This window comes from Macrotis lagotis, chromosome 1 (assembly GCF_037893015.1).
Source record: "Macrotis lagotis isolate mMagLag1 chromosome 1, bilby.v1.9.chrom.fasta, whole genome shotgun sequence".
NCBI lineage: Eukaryota > Metazoa > Chordata > Mammalia > Peramelemorphia > Peramelidae > Macrotis > Macrotis lagotis.
In genome coordinates this window covers 217,872,514-217,887,566 of record NC_133658.1, presented here as the reverse complement: position 1 = coordinate 217,887,566, position 15,053 = coordinate 217,872,514, and the positions used below count along the sequence as shown (strand labels likewise).

Sequence of the window (15,053 nt, the reverse complement as noted above, 5' to 3'; positions counted from 1 at the left end):
ATTCACCACTAATATGTCTTTTTCACAAATTTGTGTTTTAAAAAAATACCTGTACATAAATGTTTTTAATTTTGGGGGTTAAGCGGCTTGCCCAAGGTCACACAGCTAGGCAATTATATGTGTCTGAGACCGGATTTGAACTCAGGACCTCCTGACTCCAGGGCTGGTGCTCTATCAACTGCACCATCTAGCTGCCCCACCCCCAAAGCTTTCTATTGTTGTTCACTATTCCTCATACAAAGCATCTGCCACGTTCTTTTTTGTGGGAAAAATTCCAGACACCATGTTGAAATAGATTTGAGTGACACATTATTTCTGAACCATGCCTTAAATTATATAAATGATAGGGTCTTGGCCAAGAATGAAATATAGATTAAAAGGACTGGTAGAAATGCATTTACCTGTATTCTTGAAAATCTAAGTCTAAGAATATTTTAAACTGTAAAGGTAGGCAAGAGGGACAGCTAGGTGATACAGTGGATAAGCACTAGACTTGGAAACAGGAAGAGTCATCTTCATGAGTTCAAATTTGATCTCAAATAGGGTCACACAGACCCTAGGCAAGTCACTTTTAGTCCCTTTTCCCTCATATAGAAAATGATCTAAAGAAGGAAGTAGTAATGCACTCCAATATCTTTGCCAAGAAAACCCCAAATGGGATATTAAAGAAGTCAGACTAAACTGAAATGGCTGAACAACAAATAGCAAAGGAAGAGAATAAGTTGAACTAGATACCAGAAAGGTTAGTTATAGAAAGAGAAAAGGATCACAGAATAGAATAGAAAGCCGAATCCCACAGTATTAATCTATTCATATGAAACATGAAAAATAAAGATTTATGAAGTTAAAATAAAGAATGGAGCAAGACCTGTTATGCTGGAATAAAATTCTTAAGAATTATGATCAATCCACTAAGAAATCATAATAGAGGTCGAACAATGAAACTTTTTATTCCCTTCTTGACAGAAAAGTGATTTACTTAGGGTGTATAATGAGACATCTTTTAAAAACATAGCTAGTGTGGCTTTTTTTTTTTTTTGCCAGACTATTCATGTGTGTTTATTCATTGGGAAACGAGGGAAAGAAGTAGAGAAAATTAATGCTTTTAACTGACATGTAAAAAAAATTTAACATTTAAAAGTAAGAAAGGAAAGACAGAAATAGAGAAAAAATTCCAGCTGGTTTCCTTAGTAAAAAGAAGTTGATACCTTATTGACCTATGAAATTCATTAATTTGATTAGTTTTTAGATAGGCTGTTTGTAATAGCTTTCCTTTGACAAGCTTAAAAGCACTTTAATGGTTCAACATGTAATGTTTCAGTGTTGTAATGGAAATGGTGAAAAGAAAGGAATAAGGTAGAAAACTTGTAACATCGTGGAGGAACTTTGGTTAGTTTTTATGATATATTGTAATAAAGACCATAGTCTTATAGTCCTATCTGCATGGAATATCAGGAGAATAGTCCAGAGGTATTTTTTGATACTATTAGACTCCTTAGGCAATCTGATAAAACATATGGATCCATTTCTTGGAAAATAATGTTTGTTTGTTTGTTTGCAAGGCAATGGGTTAAGTGGCTTGCCCAGGGCCACATGGCTAGGTAATTATTAAGTGTCTGAGGTCAAATTTGAACCCAGGTACTCCTGACTCCAAGGCTGGTGTTCTATCCACTGCACCACCTAGCCGCCCCTGGAATAAGGTTTTTAAATGCAAAGAACAAGATACATAGAATTACAAAGGAAATCAATTATATTGAAATATAAAATATAATAAAAATATAAGTTCATGAATCCCAGGTCTAAATACCCTGCTCTAGCTCCACCCATATCTAAACAATGTACTTCCTTCCATTGGTGTAGTTGGCTAGTCAGGGGCATGGTATATTTACTTTTCATAATAGTAGGTTTTCTTTCCTCTGAAACTTTAAAAAAAATTTTTTTATTTAAGGCAATGGAGTTAAGTGACTTGCCAAAAATTACACAGCTAGGCAAGTGCCTTAAGTGTATATTAAGTGTGTCTAGGTCCAGATTTGAATTCAGGTCCTCCTGAATTCCTCCAGGGCTGGTGCTCTGTGCCACCCAGCTTGCCCCCCCTTTAAAACTTTATAGAAGGCATATACTATATCCAACCTAACCTTTCAACATTGTTGGGGGGGGGAAGAAATGGGGTAGAATTTCAGACAGGGTGGCACTTTAGAAATAACATTACTAGCTTCTTGGCACTTTTGAAGGCACTATCGTATAACAAGTTACAACGTATTCTAAGATGGGAATGAACTTTTATGATATGGTTTTGACAAGGCTTTTTTTGTGTGTGTTCTGTAAGATGTTCTCAAACTGCAGTAAACAGTCCATCTTCAAGACTATTGAGAGTAAAGCCCGGGAATGTTTTCAAGAACGCAACAACAATGTGTGTGGGAATTCCAGGGTAGATGAAGGAGAAGAATGTGATCCTGGCATTATGTATCTGAACAATGACACCTGTTGTAATACAAATTGTACCTTGAAAAAAGGAGTTCAGTGCAGGTGAGCATGTATGTCAAACCACATAGTTTGATTAGAACTTGTAAAATGCACTATAAACAAATGGGGCTGAAAATAGTAGCTTTCTACTAATATTAAAGATAGCCACTTTGCCTCTCAGTTTTCCCATCTTTAAAATGTAGTTCATAATAACGACTTAATTGTGTAAGATACTTTTTTTGGCTTGAGTAATGGTTCCATAACTTTAAGATATTAACAGTGACATAATTTGAAAATATGCTTATGGAGATTAAATCCATTCTTTAGCACTTCGCCCAGACAATTAAAAGACTAATGCCTGGCTGAATAAAGGAGGAAAAAAATCTTAATACTAAAAAAAAAAAAATCCTGTAGATAATTGATGGCTTAACCATATAAAGAGCTATCTAAATCATTGTAATAATGTTCAGTATCTTTTTGCTGTTACATGAATTCTTTAATGCATCTTTTTCAAAATGTAATTTCATATAGGAGTTTCTCAGTGAGGAACTTCTAATTATTAATCAATTTTAGAATCTTCTCTGCAACTTAAATTTTTAAAGATTGGCCTGCGCACCAAGAATTGTGATTTTTGTAGGGTCACATAGCCAAGTTGCAAAGGAGTACTTCGACCTCAAGTCTTATTGACTCTGCATCCAGCTATCATGCTTCCTCTCTGCTTCTTTCTTTATTAGCTGAAAACGTATGTATAGAGATTGGTGTTAAGCCAAATCTCTGGGTAGTAGATAGTTTGAAACATTGCAGAAATGACCATGCAGTAATGGAAAACTGGAATTTGGGGGATGAGCTGTAAAGGTAGAGCATGTTGCCTGCAGAAGGTTCAGTTGTGATGAAAGATTTAATATTGAAAATGTACTTTTATTAATGTTGTTATTTTCCAATAAAATCCTTTTCTTCAGCGATAGAAATAGTCCTTGCTGTAAAAATTGTCAGTTTGAGACTGCTGAGAAGAAGTGCCAGGAGGCCATTAATGCTACCTGCAAAGGTGTATCCTACTGTACAGGTATTTCATCACAATGCTTTTCTCTCTGATTAACAAATAATGTGGGGCAAGAAGTCTTAGATCAGCTGTTCATTCTTCAAAAAAAAATGTTTATATATGCTGTGTCAATATTCTAGTAAGAATTTACAGAACTACTACTTCTAAAAGTGGTTTTAAAAACTATATGAGCCTTTATCTTTTTTCTTAATCTTTGTGAATAGCCACTTAGTGATATTCATCTCCGACTGTCACCCCATTCAGTTTTATTTTTTGAGGGGCAATGGGGTTAAGTGATTTAGTCAAGGTCACACAGCTAGGATGTATCAAGTGTCTGAGGCTAGATTTGAACTCAGATATCCTCGTGTCTGTCCCCTATCTAGTTTTATAAAATAATTCATGGGTACAAATACATACAACAGTTCTTTCTCCTTTTAGTACTCTATTGAACTTCATGTATTACAATTCAGCATTTGCTCTTAATGCCCCTTTTAAAGTAAAGGAATTACCCATCTAGGGCCCTTGCAGTTTTGTGCTATATTTTTAGTTGTCTAGTCTCTGCATTAACATTTCTACCAGATTCACAAGAGTATACAATGGAAAAAGGAAATTGTCACTTATCCATCTTTTAAACTGGTAGTTTTTCATTGAGTTTCCAATTCTGGTAAAATTGAATAGCTTTTATGGTTGGGTAGCATTCATAATTTTATATGGTTGTAGGTTTTTCTTTTGTTAATGAAAAATAATTTTTTAAAAAGGTATATTAGTAAAATGTTAAGTATCTACTGTATGCCAAGCACTGTGCTAATCACTGGCAGTACTTAAGAGATACGTGCAAAAGAATACATTCTTTTTAATAGGAGCTGAAAGAAGTTCATGATTATGATTTTGAGGGATGTCAGTCTGTACTAGGGATCCTTAATGATGAGACCTTCTCTATAAGTGGATCTGTGAATGAAAATTATTATGTTCTAAAACAAGTGTCTGTAACAATTCGGTTTGGTTAATCTAAGAATTTAAGTTTCTCTCTTATGTGAGAAAACACATAGTATTTTGAAGGGAGCATTTGATTTGGAGTCAGGAAACTTGGGTTCCAGTTCTGTCTTCATCATTTTTCTTGCAGTTCATGTTAAGTCAGTTGCTAACCTTTTTGGAGGGGCAGCTTGGTGACAAGTCACTTAATCCTGATTGCCTTGTATCCAGTACCATCTCCAGTCATCCTGATTCATATCTGGTCACTGGACCCAGATGGCTGTAGAGGAGAAAAGTGAGACTGGTGACTTAGCATAGCATTCCCTCACTCAAATTCAATTCATGTGCTTGTCATGGCATCACCTCCCTAATGTCATGGTCTTCTTCAAGAAAGAAGGACAAATATCATCATCATCAATGCTCTTAGAGTCCCTGTTAACTGTCTATGAAAGTGAGTCTTTGTTGTTGTCACTCTATGCAGTATGTTGCAGCATAAAATCATTCTTTTCTTCTTTTTCACTCATTTGTTTGAGTCTTCCTGTTGCTACCTGATTCTGTGATCTTTTTCTCTTTTAATTTTATCTTAGTGTTTTTCATTATTAATGACAACAAACCCCATAACTGTCACAAATAAAGCCCTATGCTTAGGAACTGGAGATACAAAATAGACATGACAGAAGTTCAACTCTCAAGCATCATTACATAGTGTAGTAGAGGAGACAAACACTTTAAGGATTTTGATAGAATTTGCAGCCTTGTGTTAAAAAGTGCCAAAGGAATGGAACATATAGTTCAAAAAAGAGGAGAAATGACCATGGGCATTCAGACTTTGAAAATGAACCTCAGACTATCTTCTTTGAAAAATAGTTTGGCTTATTAAAGTCTGAGAGCATTATTAGATAGTATTCCTGACCAGTATTTCAGTATTATTGAAAATGACCCAACAAAGCCCTGGGAAGAGTACAGTTGATCCTTTCTTCTGTGAATAATTATTGTTGGTGTGGTGAATGATGCTGAATTATTAGAAACTTTTCTATGCTGCTGTTTAGATAATAGGTCACATTTTTATAACATTTTTCCCTACAATAATTTTATATGACAGGGAATTGCAGACATTTTGACGTGTGTGTGTGTGTGTGTGTACATATACATACACAAATGAGGAAATCAAATATTTTGATTTTGATAAGTCATATCTTTTGTAGGAAAGAATATATCATGTACATACATATTACATACATGTTAGGATAGTTGGGAGGAGGAGAAAAGTAATCATCTGTTCTCTAATCCTTTGTTTCTAGGTAACAGCAGTGAATGTCCTCCTCCTGGAAATGCCGCAGATGATACTGTTTGCTTGGATTTAGGAAAGTGTAAAGATGGAGAGTGTATTCCCTTCTGTGAAAGGGAGAAGAATCTCCAGTCTTGTGCATGTAATGGTAAGCAAAATAACTTCTTATTCTTGCCATTAAAAAAGTCATAAAAGTGATTCTGACTTACCCCAATGGTCCTTTCTTTGGAGGCAACAAGGAAGGAGAAACTAGGCCTGTAAATGGGAAAAATTCTCAAAGCTGAACGTTTTAATAATGAAATAGCATTTCAACAGTATTCTCCAGAACTTCCCTACTTTGTTTTTAATTGGAAATGATTTAATATCAACCATTTAGAACTAAAGGGGTGTCAAAAACTCAGCTAATACAGTCCTGCCATTTTACAGATGAGGACACTGACGATTGGAAGAGAAAAACTTGTCCATCAACTCACAATATTGTTGTTAATGTGTACAGTGTTCTCCTGGTTCTCCTCACTTCACTCAGCATCAGTTTGTACAGGTCTTTACATGATTTCCTACTACTCATGATTTCTTATGGAACAATAGTACTCCATAACATTCATATGCCATAACTTGTTCACCCTTTCTCCAGTTGATTGGCAAATTCTGTTAATGTCCAGTTCTTTGCCACTATAAAGAGAGCTGTTTCTATTTTTGAAAATATTAGACTTTTATCTATGATTTTGTTGAGATACAGATCTAGTATTGGTGTTGCTGGATCAAATGTTCTGAACAGTTTATTGCCCTTTTCACATAGTTCCAGATTACTCTCCAGAATGGCTTAATCAGTTCACAACTCCACTAACAGTACATTAATGTCCCAGTTTTCCCACATCTTCTCTAACATTGATCATTTTCTTTTTTTGTCATCTTAGCCAATCTGTTAGGTGCTAGGGTGGTAACCTCAGTAGCCTGTTGTTTAATTAGGAGTATCAGCATCTATAAAATGGAAATAATAGTTATTTCATGCTCATTGCTCATTAATGTGCAAGTGAAGGATTTAAAGGACTGAACTGAAGGAAATTTGGAGCTTTTTATATGTAATAATTCTCATAGCACAACTGTCTTTCTATAACTTGTATTAATTATATGCCGAGTTTTGTGCTCTTCAGCCAACTAATTTTCCTACTTGAAGTTTTCACTTTCAGTGTTTCCTGCTCCACTGTGCAGGGGAGTGGATGTCTTTCTAAATTTCATTTACATATTCCAATGTTATGAGAGAACTGTCCTCGCTATATCAGAAAATTCTCCCCAAATTTTGGGCAAACATAGTAGAAGGAATTAAGGAACAAAAACCATCCTCTTGGACTCTTATTAAGCCATTCCCAACATAGAACTGAATGAATCCTGGCATAGAGGTGGGATTTGAGAATAAATTGCAAGTTTAGGGGAATCTTCACAAGTCATGACCTCAGTTTTACATTTTATAAATTCAGTTTACCTGCTATATGGCTAAAATTGTGCTTTATTTAAAATTTGTAAAGTGTTTTGCATAGATGATATCTAGAACTAGAATTTAAATCCTCAAACCTGTGAAGTAGATACCACAAGTACCTCCATTTTACAAGTGAAGAAACTCAGCATGGGCGCACAGCAAGCAATATCCTGCCTTTATAAGGCTGTTGTGAGAAAACCTCTTTATACAGTGGGGGGAGAGGAAGGAAGGAAGGGCTGTGTAAATGGCACCTGTCTGGTAGTAACAGGCACCTGAGAATACAGAACCACTACCTCATGATCTTAACTGCATCTTGAAAATCCTTCATTACATTTGAAGCTTAAGTAATAATACTTTGCATGACTTTAAACCAAGAAGTCAAAGATTTAAATTGGCAAGATTAGAAGTTCTAATGATACAAGTATTGAGAAATATTGTGATATGATTGGGAAAAACTTGTTCTTTGAAAAAACATAATGGCATATTGAATCCTAAAGGGAATTTTGGTTTCATTGCAAGTTTTGTGCTGAATGTGGAATGATATTTTCTTTTCTGTGAGGGTTACAAAGACATCATTCTATTGTAGACAGTACACAATTTGTTTCTTATCGATGAGCTGGAGATTTTGCTGAGACTTAGCTGAGAGGTGAAAAATGAGTTAACCCTTTTTTTTTTTTTTTTTTTTTTTAATACAGAGTAGGGGTGGCTAGGTGGCGCAGTTGATAGAGCGCTGGCCCTGGAGTCAGGAGTACCTGAGTTCAAATGCGACCCACTTAACCCCACTGTCTTGCAAAAAAACCTTAAAAAAGGAAAAAGACTTTGTAACCCCTTCCTGAGACTGTTGTGGTCAGTAAGGGAAAGGGAAGGAGAAAGAAATTGGTACTATTTAGAAGTTCCAACTGATGATATATAATGCCTTCTTCTAGAAACGGACCACTCCTGCAAAGTGTGCTGTAGGGATGAATCTGGCCGATGTGTTCCATATCTTGATGCTGACAATAACTTCTTATTTTTGAGGAAAGGAAAGCCCTGTACTGTTGGATTTTGTGACATGAATGTAAGTATATATGTCTATACATGTCCTTTAATCATCTGGTGGCCCCATGGAGTCTGGAAATTTTCAAAAATATAGTCATTTATTATGCTTAGAAAATAAATCCATGTACTGGATTGGTCTGCATACATGATAAAGTATTATATAATATATAATCTTGTTTTCTATTTTGTTTTCTATTTTCTTATTTGTTAAATGCATCATAGTTTAGGGCTTCTGACAAATTAAGTGATAAATGACATTAAACTGGCATAATTCATTGTGACTAAGTGATGGCAGCTAGGTGGCACAGTAGATAAGAAAATCCAAATGGGAACAAACAGAAAATCAGACTGGCAGTACCGGAACAACATGATAGTGATGTCACTTAACTGCTGGCTTCATACATGCCATATGATAAGGTACTTTGCTCTAATATATCCTGACATACTTTTTTATGCCAGACTATACTGTGGGAGTGATATGCTTTACCATATTTCATTCTGTACTATATGACATCTGCTAAACTATACTATGGTGTCCTATGCTCTACCATATGCCGTGTTTTACAATATTTGATGTGTACCATGTCCTGAATATTTCTTAGGATTTGGCACAGTATAAAATAATTTGGCTTTAAGTGGTATCTATAAATTTAGTATTTGTTTTTATAGATTGAATTTATTTAACAAAAATAATTTTTCTCTGCCACCTCCTTTGCTCCCATTGAAAAAAGAAAGAACAGCCAGACACTCATAGTATATCTTCATAGTCAAGCAAAACAAATTTCCTGCACTTCTGTGGCCAAAAACTATGTCTCTTTCTGCACACTAAGTCGTATTGTTGTCAGGACCCAGGATAGCACACTTCATAACTGTCCTCTGGAATTAACAGTCTGCCTACTTAAGCCAGAAAAAAGCCCTTCATTTTCCATAGTCACTTTTGTATACAAATGCATACACATACAGACATATGTTCTCTCATACATAAACACAGGAATGTTTAAACCTGCTTGATTATACATATAATGGACATAAAATTTAAACTGCTTGGAGATTGCTTGGGAAGCATTTCCACAGCATTAGCACTATGACCATTTCCAAGGCAAAACTAAATTTTGCAAACTTTTTTCTTTCAAAGGTGTCTTTCTTTCTTTTTTAAAAATTTTTATTTATTGAAGGCAATGGGGTTAAGAGTGACTTGCCCAAAATCATATAGCTTAGGCCTTTATTAAGTGTTTGAGGTGGGATTTGAACTTGGGTCCTCCTGACTCCAGGACTGGTACTCTATCCACTGCGCCACCTAGTTGCTCCCATCTTAGATTTTCTTACAAAAGATTCCTTCCAGATCTTGATCCTTTCTATAAGTCATTAAATCATTATTGTCATTAAATACATTTCTAGTTGTCCAGTCTTATTGTGCTATTGTGAAATTTTTTTCTATAGTAATGATATTAATTCTAATTCATATAGCAAACTGTGCTAAGCACTTTAAAACTCATTTGATCCTCAGAACAACCCTGAGAAGTAGGCACTGTTGTTATCCCCATTTTACAGATAAGGAAACTAAGGCAGAAAGTGACTTGCTCAGTCACACTGCTGGTGTTTGAACTCAAGTCTTCCTGACTCCAAGTCCAGCACTCCCCTGTCCTTTGAAGGGACTTAAGACTCTTTTTCAGTGTTTATGGCATCAATTCTCATGTTGAAATTTTCCTTTAAAGGGTAAATGTGAGAAACGAGTGCAAGATGTGATAGAACGGTTTTGGGATTTCATTGATCAGCTGAGCATCAATACTTTTGGTAGGTTCTTTTCTGAACTTTGTTTTCATGAAAATATTGGAGAATTTTCACTATACTTAGACTAATTATGGGGAGAAGGTTAAGTGTTTTAAATTTTTTTTTAAAGGAGAGATCCACTATAGTGACAAAAAAAATATTCAACTATTTTGTTTGATGTAAAATATTAAAAACCTGACAGTAAGATTTATTTTGGATAAATCCATTTGTTGGGTAGTCAAGATTTCATTATTAATGTGTAGAATAATTCAGAAAAGATAGGATTTTTTTTCTTACTAATTAGTATCATTTCTTACTAAGTAGTATCATTTGAGTATTGGTAGCCTTTTATATATTTATCAAAAAAAAGTTTGATAACTTCAACTAAAACTACAGTAATGAAGATTTTTCCTTTTGTGTGGGTGGGAATCAAGTTTTTCGGGGCTAAGACATTGTTTTCCTTTCTAAAAGAATATATCCCTGCAAACAATGAAATTCATATTGATTATAAGACATTGGGTAATCTGATCAAGAACCACTTATTTTGCTAACTCTAAATGTCAACTAATTTTCCAAGAACTGAGGTATATTATTGCTTTTGGAAATTTATGTTAACCTGTAACCCTCACCTAAAAACATTGTCCATATTCTATATGGATTGAGAAATTGATTCCAATAACTATCTGAATTAAGCATCAGCCTTTAATGTTACATATGCTGTCTTAAGCTAGAACCTTAATGACTTCAAAAACACTTATTTACAATGGGGTGGGGTGTTCAGTTCATCACATTCTTCACATTTATCTTCTCAATGAAGTATTTCTAACACAAAAAATTATACTGTTGATAAGGAAAAAGCATAACCAGCTCACACTGCTTTTGAACTTGTCAAGTAATGACACAGGTCATTTACACTTTTTTCCAAAATGTTCTCAGGGAAGTTTTTAGCAGACAACATCGTTGGTTCTGTCCTTGTGTTTTCATTGATTTTGTGGATTCCCCTCAGCATTCTTGTCCATTGTGTGGTAAGTCACAAGTCTTTAAATGATTATGTATTTAATTTTGAATACAACTATCCTTTTTTATGAAGGATAGGTAGAATTTGATCTTGGCAAAATAATTGTGCAAAAGTTTTCCCCAACTAGTCTTCATTGTTACTGGGATATTGCTTCTTACTACTAATACTATTTTAGTCAAAATGTATTTCTTTTATCTTAGTAAACATCCAATTAAACTACTCTTATTTTGCAGAAGAGTATTAACAGTCAGTGATTTTACTTCTTGCTAAATTACAGACACAAGCACTTAAGAAGGGACCCTAATGAGGTGTCTAGTTCTGGAAGCACTAAGTCAATCTAGTAAAAAATATCTTTTCCTCCTTGCAATAAAACTTTGAGAACTTCAGAAGGTGTTCTGAAACTCCTGATGTTCTTTTCTTTATCCTTCAGATAGCTTTCAGTTAATAGTTTGATCATCACCTTTTTAAATGAGACAGATGGGAGATCAACTTTAGCCATCCAGCATGTCTTGTCAACCACTAGTAAGAGCATAAATCCAAATGCTTAGTTCTATGAACAAACAGCATGATATTGGAAAGACTTATGTATTAGATGCCTACATTCTCATTATGTTTTGGAGAGACTCACTTCGGCATTTGCACTGATCCTAGCCCAGTTCTTCCGTGTGGTCCACTTGACAGGGCTAGCTGACTGCTCATTGAAAAGAGGGTATGCAGGAAGGTGAAGCAAGGGTATACAGGAGAAGCGATATTTTGGGAACTCTGGGAATGTGTACACACCTACAAAATAAAATGACCTTTGCTATTACATTTGAAGTGTTTTGTGTTTAGTTGCACTCTTAGTATATTTTAACTAATTGCACTGAAAAAGTACTTGTTGGATTACCATGAACTTTTCTACATATCCCTATTAATTCTTCCATCCCAATACAGCCTTGCATTACTGTCATGTTGCTGTATTGGAGAATAAGACAAAATGTCAATAAAGTCTCTTAGAGACCTGTCATTTTCTCGTCTAGGTGGATTGAAATTAATGCCATGAAATCTTAATTGTAATTACACTTGACCCTGCTAAGATAATGGCATTCATTCATGGTACAAAAGCACACATTTGTTGGTGGCAAATAATTTAGTGTTTTTTGGAAAGCCATTCCTGGGCCTGGTGGATTTACCTTTCTTCTAATCAATCCTTTTATTGTTGTGGAAATGCCCTAAAGGAGGGGGTGGGGATAGGCAGAGAGATTTCAGATATTTTTATTTGAAGAAATGTTTACTTGGCTTATATTTTATCTTCTAGGACAAGAAATTGGATAAACAGTATGAGTCTTTGTCTTTGTTTCACCCCAGTGTAAGTGTGCCATGTAAATGGACAGATAATATATCTTTAGTTCCCTCTCAGCTTTCTCTCCTATGTTGGGAGTCATTCAGTATTTGTACATTTCTGTGTCCTTGCTTACAATGTTGTTTATGATTTAAAGTCTTTTCCTTATCCTCCACCCTCTCTCCCATCTCAACCTGTTGAAGTAAGTGAAGCTAGCATCAGACTAATAAAAGTACTATAGTACCATGGAAAAACTACAGATTTGGATTTCAAGTGATCTTATAATACTTAAGTAACTCTCTGGGCTTTAGTTGCTTTATCTGTGGAATGAAGAGTTTGGCTTAATGAATCCCAGATCCATTACTTTGGAGACTTTAATTCTGAGATTTTTTTCTTTGTCTTGAATGATGCAAGTGTACTGCAGTGCAGAAGCCAGGATGTTGATATTGATTATCCTGAAGACAAACATTTAAGCTCATGTTTAGATTTTCAGATGACCTAGCTCAATTAGGGATATCCAATTCTATCACTATTTATGCAAAATGTAGAATGAAAATTATAGCAGGAGAGAGGATAGATTATAAAATTTCATGATGTAAGGATTATTAAATGCAAGCACCAGAATTTTTTCAGGAAATTTTAAGAATCTAAAATGAGAAGAACTCTCTTCTCACCTCCTCCAGCCTTCCTTCAACTTTATAGAGTGGTTTGGGTGATTAGAGAGATATATATATAGTGCCTCTCCTGAACCCTTTTCCTCTAATCTGAGTTCCTGTTTGAGTTCAATTGAATCTTTATCTTAGAATAGTAAGCAAGCCATGTTATTAATAGGTTTATATTAATGATGAACTCCTTGTTTTCCTCATTTAAAATGTTAAAATGATTCAATGAAAGTTTAAAGAAAAATTTTCTTAGATAGGTTATACTCTTCCTAGGTTGGTACTAGAATAAGGAAAAGTTTTAAAAACAAAACCTCTTCATATCTATAAAACTTATCTTTTCAGAATGTGGAAATGCTGAGTAGTATGGACTCTGCATCAGTTCGCATCATCAAACCATTTCCTGTGCCTCAGCCAGGTCCTGGTAGACTTCAGCCACTCCAACCTGCTCCAGTGGTGCCCACAACAGCTCCAAAGCTGGACCACCAAAGGATGGACACCATTCAGGAAGACCCAAGCACTGATTCAGTCCTTGATGAGGATGGTTTTGAGAAGGATCCTTTCCCAAATAGCAGCTCAGCTGCAAAGTCTTTTGAGGATCTTACAGACCATCCTGTCACAAGGAGTGAAAAGGCCTCTTCTTTTAAATTACAACGCCAGAGTCGTGTGGACAGCAAAGAAACAGAGTGCTAGTCCAGGGTTTCTACTTTTCAGCTGTTTTGGCTTGTCTGTACAAAAGAACTATGGAGGGTTTTTATCTCAAACCATTGAATTATCAAGAGACTAGATAGGAAATATGAGACAAATAAGGGAAGTGACTTAACAGCAGATGCTGGACATGTGTTTGACCTTCCTTTAATTGAAATAATTTTCATGTGTTTAGTTTTAGCCCTTTTCCCTTTCAAGGAGGTAAGCTTATTTTGAAGCTATTTGGTTTGATTTAGGTTTTTTTGATTCTTCTTAAAATGTATTTTAACCTGTGGTGCAAAAAGCAGAAGATCTAGCTGGATTGACTATGTGTATATTTGCTTTTTTGTAATTTAACTTTTTATTCATAACAGCACTGACTAGAGAGGGGAGATTTTTTTGAAACAGACTTATATGGTCCTTTGAATATAGAGAGACATGTAGAAGTTATTTGTCATGAAAACAACAGCATCATTTTGTTTGTTTTCAAATGAAAATTGAACTGAACCACAAATCTCATTTTAAGTGATCTCAATGTGGGTTCCAGTCTCAGTTGTTACCAAGAGCCTTTGGCAGATAAGGAGCCATAAAATCTGATCTTATAAATAATTTCAGTGGTGTGACCCTTAGATTGCAGAAAGAGTGAACATATATAGGTGTGTGTATATGTGTGTGTGTGTATATGTATATACACACACACATACATATATATAAACACACATCTGGGTGTTTTTTTTGTTTTGTTTTGTTTTTTTAAGAATACTGTTTATTATCTTGGAGCCCTCCAATGCTGGTTGTGTTCTGTGAGTCTTTGTAACCAAGAACTTTTTTGAAAAAGTCACTTATTTAAAGGAATTGGGCAGGAATACTGAATATCAATAATGTATCAACAATAGGAACACAATGTTTCTAAATACCAGTAACAATACAAAATATGAAAAATTCGCCAAAAGTAATTTAAAATGTGGTTATAGGTCAGTCAAGTTTTCACGCATTTAAACAGTCTCTTTGAGCTAGTGGTATCTGTTACAACTGTTACTGGAAAATTGTGGGTTTTTTTATTTTGATAGATTGGAAAACTATTTACTGCTTTTAGAAGTGTTCCTGGCATCCTGAAAAATTGCCAATTGCTATGCAATGGATAAATTTGACTTAGAGAACTATAAAGTTTAGCTTTTCTAAGTACTATGAATCAGTGCGCACCAGCCAATTCAGCTTGTATTTATAAAATTGATAGGAATTAACAAAACCTGTGACAAAATGTTTTTTCAAGAATATATTTGTTACACAGATACTTGTTACACTAATACTTGAAACTTGT

At 34.9% G+C, this 15,053-nt stretch overlaps 1 protein-coding gene across 2 annotated transcripts in view; it reads left to right on the top strand.

The window, feature by feature from the left end:
- The window catches only part of ADAM17 (ADAM metallopeptidase domain 17), a 48,668-nt gene extending 33,767 nt beyond the window's left edge, over positions 1–14,901 (top strand). For both annotated transcript variants that reach the window (XM_074209633.1, XM_074209634.1), the window contains exons 12-19: positions 2,327–2,526; positions 3,423–3,526; positions 5,776–5,910; positions 8,166–8,296; positions 9,993–10,071; positions 10,984–11,072; positions 12,363–12,413; positions 13,391–14,901. In XM_074209633.1, the coding sequence (XP_074065734.1) occupies positions 2,327–2,526; positions 3,423–3,526; positions 5,776–5,910; positions 8,166–8,296; positions 9,993–10,071; positions 10,984–11,072; positions 12,363–12,413; positions 13,391–13,738 (1,137 nt within the window). In that variant the 3' untranslated portion in view covers positions 13,739–14,901. The remainder of the gene's footprint in view (positions 1–2,326; positions 2,527–3,422; positions 3,527–5,775; positions 5,911–8,165; positions 8,297–9,992; positions 10,072–10,983; positions 11,073–12,362; positions 12,414–13,390) is intronic.
- Positions 14,902–15,053: the final 152 nt, after the last annotated feature.